Here is a 15,844-nt window from a genome sequence, read left to right as displayed (position 1 = left end):
CAAAAAGAGGAGGATTGGCAGTAGTTAGCTCAGGGCTAATCTTCCTCAAAAAAAAAAAAAAAAAAGAATGCTACAAGAGAAGTTGCATTCTTCTCTACAAGAGAAGGCTCAATATTTAGCAATCTCCATGCATTGTTACTAATTATTTTCTTCATTACTTTTGAATGTTTTTACATTGGTGAAACATTGCTCAGCTGGCAATGTTCTCAGATTTTTCCTTCTTGAAGTAGAGCATCATCACAACGATAATCTTTTTTATCAGCAGTTTTGTAAGCATGTATTGACTCTGCCAAGTTTTCGCGTAGGTCCCTTGAGCCGTGTTTGTTTCTGTTCTGATTCCCTGAAGCCTTTCTCGGATGGTCCTAGTCTCCAAGTCATGCAGTTTTTCTCACGCTTATTAAATATCTGCGCTTGGGATAGTGGGAAAACTGACTTGATTTATGGTACTCTCTTTCACACTAAAACAGCTCTTTTGAGTGTGTGTACACACAAACACTGTGGAAGCAGATTTATCTTAGCCAAAGTGACTTTAATCGCCTATCATTTGAAATTAAATGTTACTCATGACGATAGAGCCAAATGACACTGAAGATGATGTGGCACATACCATAAGGACACGGGCAGACCTACCGGAAAGCAGTTCGTGTGACAACTGTGGGCTTCTCTTACTCGGAGAGAAGGCAGGTCTCCTCCCTCCTCCATCCCGAGTTCAATCCAAAAGACAGTATGTGGGGCTGAGCAAGGCAGCTGCCCTGAAAGTGGGGGCAGCAGTCCGGAGGAGGGCTTCAGAGCCCGTGTCGGGGGAGGAGACGTCTGCCTACGGTTTGGCTACAGCAGTGACAGTAATGTGTGAACAGGGTATCCATGAGGGGGTGGCAGAGACCATGGGAGGAGGCAAGATTCTCACTGTAGGAGAAGGGGGTTACAAACACAGAAAAGAGAGAAAATGAGAATACCTATGGCATGGATTGGAATTGAACTAATGGTTTTCAATTTATATGAATAAACATATGTGTACATACTTAAATACAGATCTATACTTACATCTATTAATATAGAGAGACGTAAATATGTGTGTATGTGTATAAACTCACAGGCATATTCCTTAACTCTGTCTATGGAGAAGACCTGGGAACAGTGACACCCTAATAGTAATGAGTACACCTAGCATTCGGACCTTGGTTTCTCAACAGAGCAGGAAAACTAAAAGATGAGTTTGGAACATCTTGTGTCAGAATGCAAGAAAGTGCTCAAAGAATGATGGGGTCATGACAATAAGAAACTGAAGCCAGCTTGAAGGGACTCCCACTGGCCAAATCTGGAATAATTTGAGCATCAAAATACATACTGATAGGAGCATGTTATAACTCATTGAATAAAATAGGAATCCATGAGTCCATGCTGATATAAATTGATAACATAAACCAGATAAAGAGAATTCTTTTTCTTACAGTAGGATGTGCCACTAATAAATGGAGAAGGAATGACAGAATTTTCAAAATCACCATTTGGCAATCATCATAGTAATGAGTAATTCAGCCCAACAAAATACTTAATTACAAAGAAGAAAGCTAACTTTACATTGAGGAAACCTAGCCAGTACGGTCGTAATTAATCAAAATAAACGTCATCAGTTATGAGACAAATTGAATTTGTGCACCACCTGACAGGATGCAAAGAATGCATCATTACTTCTGTGGTATTCCTGCCAAAACCTGAATCTAGTCACAGAGCCACATCAGACAAACTCAGATGGAGGGTAATACTACAAAATAACCGGCCTCTGAACTTCAAAATTCAAGGAAAGAAAAGTCAGGAAAGACGGAGGAACTATTTAAGATGGAAGAAAACTAAAGAGACTTGATAACTCAATGCCATATATGATCCTGGTTTGGATCCTTTCGCTATAAAGGGTATTGTTAGGAGAATTGGTGGCACTTGAATAGAGTCTGTGGATTAGACAGTAGTGGTATATCCTTGTTAATTTCCTTATGTTGATGGCTATTTTGTGGTTATATGGGTATTTTATCCTTGTTTGTAGGAATTACACACCAGAGCATTTAGGGTAAAGAGGTATCATGTCAGAGCTTACTCACAGATGGTTCAGGGAAAAAAAGCTCTGTGAATTTGAAATTATTTCAAATTTTTAAAAATAGCAAAATAAATGTTCTTTGAGGCATATTCACCACTAAAGTTATTGTTTCCTTTCAAAACTATAGAGACAAGACTTTTTATATAAACTTACAGCAGGACAGTGTGTTTCCTTATTGCGATTTTTGATGTTTATCAGATACAAGAATAATAAGCTTACAGAGGATCTTTAAAAGAGAATTGTTTTATTTTTTAACCCACTCAACACACACACACACACACACAAAGCCGTGAAGAATTTTAAAGTGGCCGGTATAGCTGTGTACGTACTCAGTTTCTAAACTTGTGGCCTAAAAGCAGTTGGGCAGGATTTTAAAAACAACCTCCTGAAAAAGAGAATGTTGCAGTTTATTGTTTTTGCTGTTCTTTTTGCAAAGTAATTAAGAATGGAGGCCCTGGAGCCAAGCCGCCTGTTTGGAATCCTGGCCACCGCTTATGTGTGACCTCTGACAAGGTATTTGATCTCTCTAGCCTCAGTTTTCTCATCTGTAAATCGGGATAATACTGTTGAACTCACAGGTCTGTCAACAGGATAAATGAGATAATACATGAAAAACACTTAGACTGTGGCGCCTTGGGAGCACTAAAGTTGGCTGCTGCTGTTACTATTTCAGGAAAAGTTAATGCTTTCATAAAAGAACCCTAGTATGATTATATTGGCTTCCTTCTCCCTCACTAGGAGTAGAATTACTAGGAGGCTATAAAATTTATGGCCTCTGCTGTTAAACCTGTCCCAAGATCAAACTAAAGCCTGGAAATGGAGCATATTCTAGAAGACGGCAGGCATTGTAATGCAATAGAAAAAGACTTGGCCTTTGGAGAACTAAGACTGGTTAAATTCCAGACCTGCCACTTAGACGCTCAGTGACTTTGGTCTTCACCTTGAAATGTCTATAATGTACAAATCATCATAGCAACCATAAAGGGCTGTTGGGGGGTTAACTGAGATAAACTTCACAAAACTTCTAATAAAGTGACTGACCTGAAGAATGTCCTAAAACAATGATGGTTATTTTCTTACTCCTTTAAAGGTGCAGAACAGTGAATTTAGAAGGATAAAGGCGTTAGGATTAGAAATAGTAGCAGAGCTTTTGAGGACGTTTTTGAGAAGTGTGATAAGCTTGTTGCTGCTTGTTCCTGCAGAGGTCTAGACTACCAACGATGGGCTTAAATTGCTTCAGAAGGAATGCCAGTCGACAGGAAGCATGTCATGTGTTGTGTAATCCCATTCTCAAGAGACGCTGGAGAAGGGTAGATAGCTATCTTTCTAGCACAGCGCGGGTTTAGTGCACACCAGCCTTGGAACCAGGGACAAAGGACAGAATCTTTGTCTAGTTCCCATCTGTGTTTAAATATTGAAGCGAATATTGATTTTTCTGGCTATAAAAATGTAATCCTTTCTTTATCCCACAGAAGGATCATGTCAGATGCACATTCAAAATGTATGTGTATATTTTCTTTTAAAGAGAAAATTGTTCATCTAAAATTAGTCACTCTTGGTCATTGATCTAGGACTTCTTTAGAACTCTGGGTGTTATCAAAAGACTTTTTCCTGTCGCACTATCTTCTGCTTTAATGCATTCACTCAGTCATGCAACAAGTATTTATTGAGAACTCCTAATATTCCAGGCACTCTGCTAGATGTTGGTTAGAAAAAAGTGAACAAAATAGATCTCTCATGGAAGAGGATTCACTCCACTGCTCTTAAAACCTCCAGTGAGCTTTATGGGAGCTCTTTGCGAAGGAGCATACTTTGAACCATTGAAAAAAAAAGTCAGATTCTTTTGGTTACAGCTATAGATGATAGAATATGTTTGGTGTATGTGAAAACAGGCTCATCTCCACGTTTGCCTGCAATCGCCGTACCTACAGGTTTCCTTCGAGCAGCGTGCCTTGTGTCTAGTGGGCAGCAGTCTGTGACTTGCAGGAGAGGTACCCATTGTTGGTAACTCATGTGAAATTAAACTTGGGCTGGTCGCTGGTTGAATCTGTTATGAAATATAAGCTCTCGGTGTCTCTGCTTTTAATACGTGGGAGGAGATTTTTCCTTAGAACAATCATGGCGATGTTAGCTCTCTTGAAAAGCCGACTAGTGGCTCAAAGGAAAACTGCTGCTCTGGTCTGAATTGGCGAAGGCAGAAAGCTGCAATTACAGTACATTTCCCTATTACAAAGAGCGCTGGCTTTGCCAGGGAGGGCCGGACGCAGCATAAAAGCACACCATAAAAGAACTTTGGTAGTGAAATGCCTCTGTTTTTATCCAGATATGCTGGTAGCATGTTTATTCAGTGTGGTGCCTCTGCTGAGATAAGACCCGCTTCCTTCGGATGCCCTAGACTGCCATTTGTTTAGCTGGAGAACTTAATGAGTAATGAATGTGCTTGTCTGGCTGATAGAAAGTATTTCCACAGCCTGCGGCTGTGTTTATAGAGAGGGGGAGAGAGACCACAGGCAGCAATTTGTCTTCTTAGGTATCAGCAAAGTCTTCTCTTTTAACAACTAGAGGATTTATTTTTAACTGCTTGACTCAGTGTTTGTCAGATGATTCGGACCATCAAACTGCAGATTGAAGTACCCGGCGCGGGGGAAGCTGGAATGGCAAGCGAAAGGGGGCTGGCTGGGAAAAGGGGTGGGATTTCAGCATCGTGCCTCCGTGGCTCTGCCTCCCAATGTGGGAGAGTTTAGGGCTTCCTGCAGCATGAGTGTATTGCAGGTCAAGCTGGGAACTAAAGGGTAATGGCTGCCTTCAGCTGCTTAAAGACGTGATTGCCCAGTGATTGGGGTATTGTGAGGAGGCGCCCAGGACCCAGGGACCAGAGCGTTCTGAGCGCGCCGGCCTCTGCTGTTCGGCTATTTGAGCTTTTCTCCTGCTTGATGCTGCCTGTCTCCAGAAGCCTCTCACCATGATCGACAGCTCCAAGAAGCAGCAACAGGGCTTCCCAGAGATTTTAACTGCTGGGGATTTGGAACCTTTAAAAGAAAAGGAATGCCTTGAGGGGAGCAACCAGAAAAGTCTCAAGGAAGGTCAGTTTGTCTGTGGACAGGGGCAAAACTGCCAAATTCATATTGCCGTCAGCCAGGCTGAGCGTGTCTGTCTGCTTACCATGCCGTGTGTCTGCTCTCTCTGTTCACTGACGTCCTTACACGTTCTAAGTTCCCTGAAATGAAAGCTCAGTGCTGTTCTTGGTAGCTCTTTCTAACGATTCATTAACTGATAGACCGCTAGGCATTTTGCAATAATTAATACAGGAAAGGGACTTGCAAAGCCAATCTTCATTTCAGGAAAATCCTTCTAGGTTCGTTTTGTAGATTTTCTCATGTTCTCCAGTTTTTTTGCCCCCCTCCCACCTTAGGAGAGGCCATTTCCTTTTCAATATTATTCAAAACACTGTTTCTTTTAGGTCTGTGAACATAATTCCAGGAAAATTAATTTTCTCCAGTTAATGTTTATGGTTTGTCTTGTTTAAAACCAGGAAGGTAGCTGGCTCTTTCTTAGTCTTTAAATGATTGGTTTAATTGGTTATAATACACACTGCATCATTTTATTTTGTTTTACAGTTTTTAAAAGCACACTGCATAGTTTTGTGATTTTTTTAACAAAGCAAAGAATAAGCTTAAGAATGCTGTCAATTATTGTTAGTGGCCACTGCACAGGTCCATCACTGATTGATTTAAGAAAATGGCCAAAGGTTTGGGCATTGCTGTCCTCTGTCCTGGCATAGTGAAGTGTGGCAGGACCAGCGTGGGTGCTTTACTATAGCAGCTGGAGATCAAGGGCCATGATTTAAGAAATTCAGGATCTTCAGAGAATATGTTTTCCTAAATTTGAGATAGGAAGGTCACCCCCTTCAATACTTGTTTAATTTGAAAATTGATTTTCTAGCATTCTTTGGGAGGATCCCCCCCCCCATAACCCCTTTTCATTTTATCTGCTTTCAGCTCCTGCCATCAGCCGCCCCCTTACCTCTCCACTCGCTCTCACTCATCTTACAGAGACCCAGAGAGTAAATGTAGAGTTATCTGCCTAAGGAGCAGCTTGAGCTTCTTCCAAAAGGATATTTCTGTCAGACATTTAGAATATGAGAATGTGATGATAGATTGTTACAGATTTAAAAGATAATAAGAAACAATCGTTGGACTTGCTAGAGTTGAACTAGTTTTGAGTATGAGTAGAAAAAACATCTAGATTGAAACAAACGACACACAATGAAGTATAAATAGCTGTTGCCGGGAACCAAACAATGGGGTGGCCTCTACTTGTGCACAGCAAGCCTTGGTGTAGGTTCTTACAGAATCAGTGCCAGTGGAGTTTTTAGGACACGTTCTGGAGACGTACTGAGGGGAACTCCAATTTTTTAAATTGTTAACTTAAAAAGATTACCTATGCATCATTTAAGTCAAGTTCAAGTGTGAAGCTCATATTAATGCCATACATTTAAAACAATTTTTGTGCTACTTGAAAAACTGGAAAAGTAGAGGAAAATGGAATAGGAGAAATAAAAAGATGTTGTAACAGCAGAGTATGATAAAGGAGCATAGAAAGAAAAGATTAAAAATATAAGAGGGTAGGAGAATTATCAACAGGAACAGCAAAGTCAAGTCAAGATGATTGCGTAATGTGCAGATTCTTTCCCTGACAATCGTGACCATGCTTTCACTTTACACATGTGCAATGGTATAATGTCAAAAGAGTGAGAGCTTGGACTCCCAAGTGAGGTATACTTGGAATCAAATCCCAGGCACAGTATTTTCCAGCTTTGTGACCCTGCACAAATTCACTGCTCTGAGCCTTCATTTCCTCATTTGTACAATGAGGGCAAACAATACATATTTCATAGTGTTTTTATGAGATGCTTGGTTTAATGCCAGTTTGTCATCCTTCTTATTATTTTTTAACCCTTTGTTATGTTTTCCTTCTATTGAAAATTTAATTTTTAAAATCCTGTATATCGACAAAAGAGAAGTATTCTGTATATTACTGTCATGTAAATTCATAAGTATAAAGAGATAAGGGGAGAGAACTTTCATATTTAAAACATTTCACAGATATGATTGGATGATAAAATCCATCTGTCTCACTGCAGTTGCAGTGAACTGGGTTTTGCTTTATATCTCAACAGACTGTATCTCTACTCTTTTTCTGCTAGAGATAGGGCTGAGGGTAAAAACAGAGAGATATCAAGGGTGATCTGTTGCCTCAAAGGTAGTGACGTTGAAAGAGCATTAGATCTGGGTTGAATTAGAACAGAAAAAATAGGAAGAGAAATTTTGCAGAAAGCTGCTTTTTTGTTTGGAGTAATATGAAAATTGCTCGGTTCCTATGGAGGCTTGAAAGCCTGGAATTCAGTGTGTCACAGTCACTGCCTGCACATGAACACCAACGGTCAGCTATTAGCCTTGGAGAATATGACATTGGGACGAGCTGCTGCTGAGCCTTGCCTGCTTTTAGGTCTTGGGCCAAACCTCAGTTTTATTAATCCTTGAAAGTTGATTGATATGGCAGCCGTTGTTCAAACACTAAAACGCCCTGGGGTCTAATTAGATCCTCTGCTGTTTTGTCAAAAGAGACAAATCTATGACTGACTATTAGTAATGTCTAATGGTCTATGCCTCATGGGTTAAGGGACACTAATTTAAAATATTTATTATATTTCACATGAACAGTGTTTGGTTTTCTACTCATTTTTGGCAAAGTTGGTTTTCGTATTTGTTTGTTTGCTTAAAAGAAGAACCTCTGGGGGTTTTTTGAAAGTCTGAATCATGTTTCCAGGTCTGCAGGAAGGATAGTTCTGGTCCCTCTGGTCCTGCTCCCACAGCGCAGCTTAGGCTCTGGGGGTTCGGACGTGCGTCCACTGTGAGGGGCTGGCGGCCACTCTGCCTCTCAAGCACTTGCTCCGTTCTTCCTTATCCTGGGATGTTTGAGAACTCCTGTTAGTGTTGACAGTGCTAGTTAGCTGAAATTATTATTCAGGGTAAAAGCAGACTTTGTAACCAAATAGTCAGAGGTTTCAAAAGTTTCTGTGACACCTTAACAAGAAAATTTGAGAGGAAAATGCTCCAGGTGCTGGCCGCCTGTGCATGGTTGTCCTCAGTACCAGAGGACTGTGTGGATAATAAAGCAATATCACCTCACAGCTTTCTCAATGCTTCTAGAAACTTTTGATAAATACCAACCCATGTGTGTAGTTGAAGAATTTGATTATTTTCTGCCCTGATGAGAATAGCAACAAATGTCATGAATTCTGATCAAATTCAAAATAGGGAATTTTCCTTAGACTAGTCTCTTTTGTCAAACCAACAATAGGGAATCTCACCTTTTGACTTATTCACAAAACAGATCATTTTCTATTAATGTTCAACAGATTAAATTCAATTTCTGGTTCTACAACTGAAGAAGGATATTACAGATCACTGACTTGCCAGCTTAAGAATTAATAATTAACAAATTTTGAGAGAAAATCAAGTAAATTGAGATGATTTAATTCAGATAAGTGGTTTAACATGAGTTGTTATTGAGATCATGAATCATAATACCATTGCTACCAGCTAGGTATAGCCTGTGTTCATCAAAGACAAAATGGTAGCCAATGGATTTGAAAAAGAAAAGTCAGTGTTCAGTATACAGAGCTCTCTCACGGTGAAAATGACATACTGCAGAAGGAAAACTGGGCTGAGTATTAATTACTTTGACTGACTGCTCTAACCAACAACGCCCAAACTCAGTGTTTTAACCAATCAAAGTGCATTTCTTGCTCAAAACATAGTCCAGGGTGGATTAGACAGCCATCCTGGTCAGCTGTCCTCCGAGTGTGACTTGGGGATCTGGGCTCCTTTCATTGTGTGGCTCAATCATGAGTGTGTGTGGGGGGTTACAGATTTGAGGGGACTGCATTCCCAACTCTGTCACAGGCTGGTTAATAAGAGTTGAGTAAAGTCTCTGAAAGAGAGTGGAGTAGAGTAATGTGGTGTACTGGGACGTGGCTATGGTAGATCTGTTTATGAAAAAAATGCACATTTGTCAGAGACATTCTGAGTAATCTGACCTGGGGAAAATAGATTAAGTAAATACCTTTATCAAAGCACCAAAACTTTTTTAAGTGGTGGAAATTATTTCATACATACTCTACCTGCACTGTTCATTAGCCACATATGGCTGTTTAAATTTAAATTTAGAATAATTAAAATGAAATAAAGTTTTTAAAAATTCAGCTCCTAGGTCACGTGAGCCACGGTTCAGCTACTCCGTGGCCACACGTGGTTAGTGGCTGCTGTATTGAGCAGGGCCGATTATAAGACGTTTCCATCACTGCAGAGAGTTCTGCTGGACAGTGCTGCTCCACACTCCTCCTTCATGTCTTTCCCAAATGTTGCTCTCACACCAGCTCTGCAGCTCAGAATCTCTTAAAACCTAGTCCCTGTGCTCTTTCCTAAAGAAAGTCACTTGATCCTGTTAGCTAAAAATAGCAACTTCTCTGCTGTGTATTCCCAATAACTTGATCCGCATCTCTTCACGGCATTTCCCCTTTGGCCATTGTGCCATCTTCACTATTAGACCATAATATTTTTTGGAGATAGGATCTTTGTTTGGATCATTTTTTACCTCACCCCCAGTGTCCTGCATCTCTCATAGACACATTATTATTATTATGTGGCAAGTGTTTAAAGAGTATTATACCTCTCCCTGCTTCTGAAGCAGAATATAATTTGAATGATTACCTTCAGATATAATACATAACCCAAAATGCACAGAATGATCCCTGGAGCATTAATAGATTACTAGAATTGTTATTTATTGTTTGATTTTTGTCAGCTGCCACATGCAGCAATTCTCCCTTTTCTAATTTGCTGCTTCTAATCTTCTTTAAAGTAAGGAACATATTAACAAACTGTGAAGTGGAATCCTGATTCTATTGCTGATTCAACTAAAATTTGTTGAGCCATAGTGGGAGAAACAGACAAATAGACAGTTGAAATAAAGAACACTTACAAAGCCTGCTTTAAGTAAAGCACGTGAATTTTGCAATGTCTATTTTTATTTCTCTGGGAATTTTTTCTTTGTTTTCTGCCAATGTTGTACATAATTGAAAGTGTTATACAAGTGAAGTGTCACTAAATTAATGTTTTAAAAAAATAAATTTGAAGAGTAAGATATGCCCATAATAAATTCAAATAACATACAGGTATGAAGGAAAAAGTAAAAGATTCTTCTTCCCAGATATGATTCAGTGTTTCTTAAAAATGAGTACGTACTACTTTTGAGATGAAATTATATAATAGAATTTTTTATTAAAAATAGTTTCATTTGGCAGATTTTTTTAATTTTTAATTTTTTTTATTTTTTGGTGAGGAAGATTGGTCCTGAGCTAACATCTGTGCCCATCTTCCTCTCTTTTGTATGTGGGATGCCCCCTCAGCATGACTTGATGAGCAATGTGTAGGTCCACGCACAGGATCCGAACCCGCAAACCCCAGGCCGCTGAAGCAGAGTGCAAGAACTTAACCACTATGCTACCTGGCCAGACATTTGGCAGAAATTTGAGTGCTTCTACACAGCATCATGCAAGAGGTTGAAAAGATTCACGGAGCTCACAGCCTAAAAAGCTAGAAACTGAATCATAATATAGGAGTTAAAATGTGCACACACATAAAAGAGATAACAGGAAACCCGTATGTGCTTTGGTCCAAATGAGTGAGGATTATAGACAGAGGGCCAGGCCTCTCTCTTGTGCTCCAGACCTGTCTGATCATCCACATCCCTGATGTCTCCAGTGGCCCCCTTACTTCTTCCCATGAAACATGATCCTCCAGCATTCCCTGTCTCAGTTAATGGCACCTCTGTCCACCCACTGGCTCATCCTAGGAACCTAAATGGGAGTAATCCTTGACACCTTCCTTGACGTCCTCCTCATAAGCTATTACCACATCCTGTTACCAAATCTGTTCATTCTGCCTTGGAGATATTTCGTTTATCCACAGCACTGTTTCCCCATGGCCACCACCCTTGTCCAGGTCTCCTTCCTCAGATAGAGTCTTTACAGGGGTCTGGACTCAGGTGGAAAGAGAGCTTTCTCCCCAGCCACGCTGGCCCCCCTTTGTTGAGGGAGGCCCTGCCTCTGCCTTCAGAAACACGTCACACTTCTCCCTCCCTCCACTGCTGTTCTCTCCCAGAATGCCTCTCCCTGCCCACCCCACCCTACCCTCACCCCAGTGGCCTGCATAACTGCAACTCATCCTCTCATCTGCATCAGCATGCATAGTTGCCTCCATGTTAGGAGAGCATGCGAGTTATGGCAGCTCTCAGTTCTATTTATGTTTTGGTGGGCAAATTGGCATGTGCATGTGTGTATGTAGGTATATCTATGTCTGTATACAGATATGCGTGTGTGTGTGTGAGCGAGCCTCATTTCTAAATCCACAGAATAGGAAGAAAAACCAATATATTGAGCCAGGATCAAGTGACATCTAGAGAGCAGCTTGTGCTTACTGTTCTAAGAAAAACTGGAGGTAAATAATATTCCACTTTTTTCCTTTTTCATTGTTAATTGTCCTTTTATTCAGAGAGCCTGCCTTAGGAATTTACATTAAGATATTTCAGAATGTTTTTTATGACATGCATTTTCTCATGTTAGAGGAATTAGGAAAGAACTTTAACCTGCCCCTGTAGCTGCTCACTAAAATTCTAGTAAAGTGGTAGAATATAGAATTTCTGATTGCCCCCAAAATAAAAAAATAAACATTATCTTCTTGTGGAACCATATAGGGTGAGAAACCTAGAAGTTCGAGTGTAGAGCCAGCACCATCCTACAGATTAAAAATTAATTGTCTGAAAAAAACAAATCAAGTATTGTTTTAACCTTTTACGTTGCTGGTGATCAGGCAATTAGGTCAATGATTTTGCTTTTGAAGTGCCTGTCATTTGTGTTATACTTCCATTTATCCCACCGCGTACATTATTTCCACTGCTTTTTAACCAAACGAGATTTTTTTAAATGTATATATGTATTGTATCTTCCTGTGTGTCTGCCTCAGGCTAATGTTATCCCTGCCATTCTGTACCAGGCTCCCTGGCTTTGTATCACGTTGTCATACCACGAGAAGCATCCTTTAAATTCAGTTCAACTTTTGACAAAAAGGAGAAGGGAATTTGTATGAAGGTATGATCAGTTTAAAGAAACATGCCCCATTTTTAGCAGTCAGTTTCCATGGTAACAGAAGCAGCAGCCAACCACAGAGTTATCAAAGTGCCTGTAAATTTCCAAGGCTGAGTGTTAAAAACACTGTCTTCCTGACCTCATGCTGCAGATTAATGCAGGGAACCTACAGTGTGTTCGCCAGGACCGTTAGCAGTTTCGTTTGGACTTCGTTTTTGCTTTTTAATTCCTAATAGAGAGTAAATGCCGCCTTGTAGACTGTGACCTCCTTACCAGCGAGGGTCAGTGGTTTAGAGTTCTGCAGTTTGTACCGCCTGCCTGTTGCCGCATGCCCCCCGCCCCAGCCGACTTCATAAGGACGCAGTGGACTTTCTGATATTGGAATGATAGGCAGTATTTCCTACGTAGTCTGAGGCCTAACTTTTTCAAACACTGATTTGCACAGGTTTTTTTTACTTAACTTGGTGTTCTCTTCCTTTTTTAAGTGGAAAATAATCATAATATAAAAATTCCTCATCACAGTGCTGTTTGCTCTCCTTAGCATCGGAGGTTGAGATCCACGTGCACATTGTGACTCTGCTTTCGCTCCAGACAGGAAGTGGTGCTGGGAGTTTGCTTAATCAGTGCAAATAGCACCGCTCTTATAGGACAAACTGCCATTTTATTTTTGGCCTCTTTGCATTCCATTTTTTAAAATTACTTAAAGAAGAACTTGATTTTATAATTGGCAAATTAGACCCCTGAAAATACAACTAAAGGTCTGTAATCTTTCGTTGCTACTTTTTATCATCTATGAGAGTACTTAAGTCCTTTTTCTCTTCTTCAGTGCAGCATGAATGTCACATTAATTGTAAGTAGAGATGAAAAGAAATTAGTATCTACCAGTTTTTCATGGTCTTCTTTACTACTTTGTCCTTAGCCTTCCCTTTTTAGTCTTCTTTTACCTTTCAACACAACATAATCAGATTTTTGCCTTCTGTTCTACCACCTACATCATTTAAAAATACCCGAGCCTCAAATTCATACGACAAAGTGAAATAGTATTGGTTCTGCCCCGTGAGAATCACTGTCCATAAAAAATCCTTTTGGTGATTTATTCTTAAATTTGGCATAGTAGTCTCTTTCTTAGAAAGGAATAACTCAGTTATATACTCTATACAACTCTAAGTATGCAAGTTATCACAATGTTGTGCAACCGCACCTCTGCCTAGTTCCAAAGCATTTTTATCACCCCAAAAGAAAACCCTGTAGCCATTAAGCAGTTATTCCAATGCCGTTTTCCCCCCAGTTCCTGGAACCATCAATCTGAGCTCTGTGTCTGTGGATTTACCAATTCTGGATATTTCACATATATGGAATCATATAATATATGACCTTTGTACAAAGCTGCATCTTTCACTTAGCATAATGTTTTTCAGGCTCATCAGCATTGTAGCACATAGCAGTACTTCATGCCTTTCAGTGGCTGAATAATATTCCATTGTATGGATGTACCACAATTTTTTTATTCATTCATCTGTTCATGACATTTGGGCTGTTCCTACCTTTTGGCTATTGTGAATGGTGCTGCTATAAACGTGTGTGCATGTATGTGTGTGAGTACCTGTTTTCAATTCTTTTTAGTTCACCTAGACGTGGAATTGCTGGGCTGCAACTGTTCTTAACTAAAATTTCATATAATGAGCTTTAGAAAGAACTGCCAAGTGTTCTAATTTTGTATCTTGTGGTCTTTTTCTCTGATAAAAATGATAGAGTTCAAAGCCAATGAGTGATTTGCCAGGTTGCTGACTAATTCTCTCCCCCAAGCTGTTGCCATTATGAGTTGGAGCATTTCAGTAATAAATAACTATGTTTCTCTTTTCAACTTGTTCTTCACAGTCTGCAATGATTGTTTCAAACCTCCTTCACTGGCCTCAAAACTAACTTTTCCTTCATTCATCTCACTTTCAACAGATGACCTTTCTTCCTCCTTCTCTGGGAAAATAAAAGCCATCATTTGGGAACTCCCTGGATGTCCCAGACCAAATCTATAAACCTACCTGCAACTCTGTCCAGTCCTCCTTGCCCTCCTATTGTGATGGAGGAAGTGTCTCTTAACAAAGGCTGTCCTTGTATGCTCTGAATCCCCTCCCCTTCGAGGGACCTGCCCCCTCTTATTCTCTCATTTGTTCTCATTCCCATTCATTCCCATTCTCTGCTTCCCCCTTCCTCCCCTCCCCTCCCCTCCCCTCTCTTGCTCTTCATCAGTTATAAACTTTCTCAAGTATGTTTCAGCTTGAAGTTCCACACCCCTCAAGCTTTTCACCTTCTCTCTCACCCTTCGTGGGCAACATCTTGAAAGCATTGCTTCCATTAATGTCGTTCACGCTCTTGCCCGACTTTACTCCTTAACTTCCTCCAGTCTGACTTCCATCCATCACTCCGAAAAGTAGCTCCTCTGTGTATTAAAACAGCATTTGACCCAGCTGGTCATGACCTCCTTCTAGAAAAGCTTTTGCAACGTCTTCCAGTTCCTCCTCCGTAGGCAGCTTCCTCTGATTTCCTTTGTTGGATCTTCATCCCTTTCTCACCTATAAATGGGCCTTTACTCCTTGGCTTTCCTAAGAGAAGAGTCCTGGGCTGCTCCTGCCTGCTCTTCCTCTATTCTCTGCCTCAGCAAATTCCATGGCTTCAGGAACTGCATAAGTGACAACTTCCAAATTTCTATCTCCTGCCTAGACCTACCTTCTGAAATCTTCAGCTATATTGCCACTTGTCACTTTGACATCCCCACTTCCAATTCAAAAATGTCCGAGACTGAACTCCCTACTGGCCAACTTGCCTCAGTAAATGGTCTATCCAAGTGCTTAAGCCAGACACTCAGGAGTCATCTTTGTTATTTTTCTCCTTCAAACACAACATCTAGTCCCTTACCACATACTCTTGATTTTATTCTAAATACATCTCAAATCTGTGCATTACATCTCTCAGCTGTGTTGGAGTTGAAGAAAAAAAATGAAGTTTCTACCCTGAAGCATCAGAAAAATGCTACCAAATTTCTATGTAAATGTGTGGTTTATAAGAGAAAGCTTAGCCTGAGCTTCTGTCAACCACTGTAAATATCTCTGCATTCAGTCAGAAACCCGCCCCATCACCCTCACTAATTCTTTTGATATCTTTTGGTCCCTTACTGCTTATTAGTTATACCAAACTTTACTATTATTTTGGCATGATAGTGCCAGTGGTCTTAGGTGAGAGGAAATTAATTTAAAGTTACCTTAAAACATGATGCTGTACGTTTTAGGGAAGGGATGAACAGAAAAGTACTCTCCTGTGAGTGGGAACATGGATTGGTGTGGCCATTGGATTGCAGAGTAGCCCTATCAAGAGTTTAAATGCATGTTCTGTTATTAGAAATTTAACCTACAAATAACATCAAAGGAGCCAAAAAATGAAATGAGGATAATCATTGCAGCATTGTTTATAATAGCAAAAAATCTAGAAACTTAAGTATATATAATTGATACATCCATATGTTAGATATAGCCATTAATAGAGACAAG

The 15,844-nt window shown here is 40.1% G+C and overlaps 1 protein-coding gene across 16 annotated transcripts in view; it reads left to right on the top strand.

Moving 5' to 3' along the window:
- Window positions 1–15,844, top strand: part of MRTFB (myocardin related transcription factor B) — a 256,408-nt gene that overhangs the window by 181,875 nt on the left and 58,689 nt on the right. Inside the window, exons 1-2 of one of the 16 annotated variants that reach the window (XM_070484905.1) lie at window positions 5,120–5,175; window positions 11,570–11,655. The exons of 13 other annotated variants lie outside the window; for them this stretch is intronic. Coding sequence is in view for 2 of the 3 variants with exons in the window: in XM_014866338.3 (XP_014721824.2) it covers window positions 5,055–5,175 (121 nt within the window). In the remaining variant the exon portion in view is untranslated. Of the gene's footprint in view, window positions 1–4,239; window positions 5,176–11,569; window positions 11,656–15,844 lie in introns of those variants that run through there. 2 more of the 16 variants (XM_014866338.3, XM_014866336.3) reach the window with 2 other exon arrangements.

The sequence above is a fragment of the Equus asinus genome, chromosome 14 (assembly GCF_041296235.1).
Source record: "Equus asinus isolate D_3611 breed Donkey chromosome 14, EquAss-T2T_v2, whole genome shotgun sequence".
Lineage (NCBI taxonomy): Eukaryota > Metazoa > Chordata > Mammalia > Perissodactyla > Equidae > Equus > Equus asinus.
This window is presented reverse-complemented; position numbering and strand designations above follow the sequence as displayed.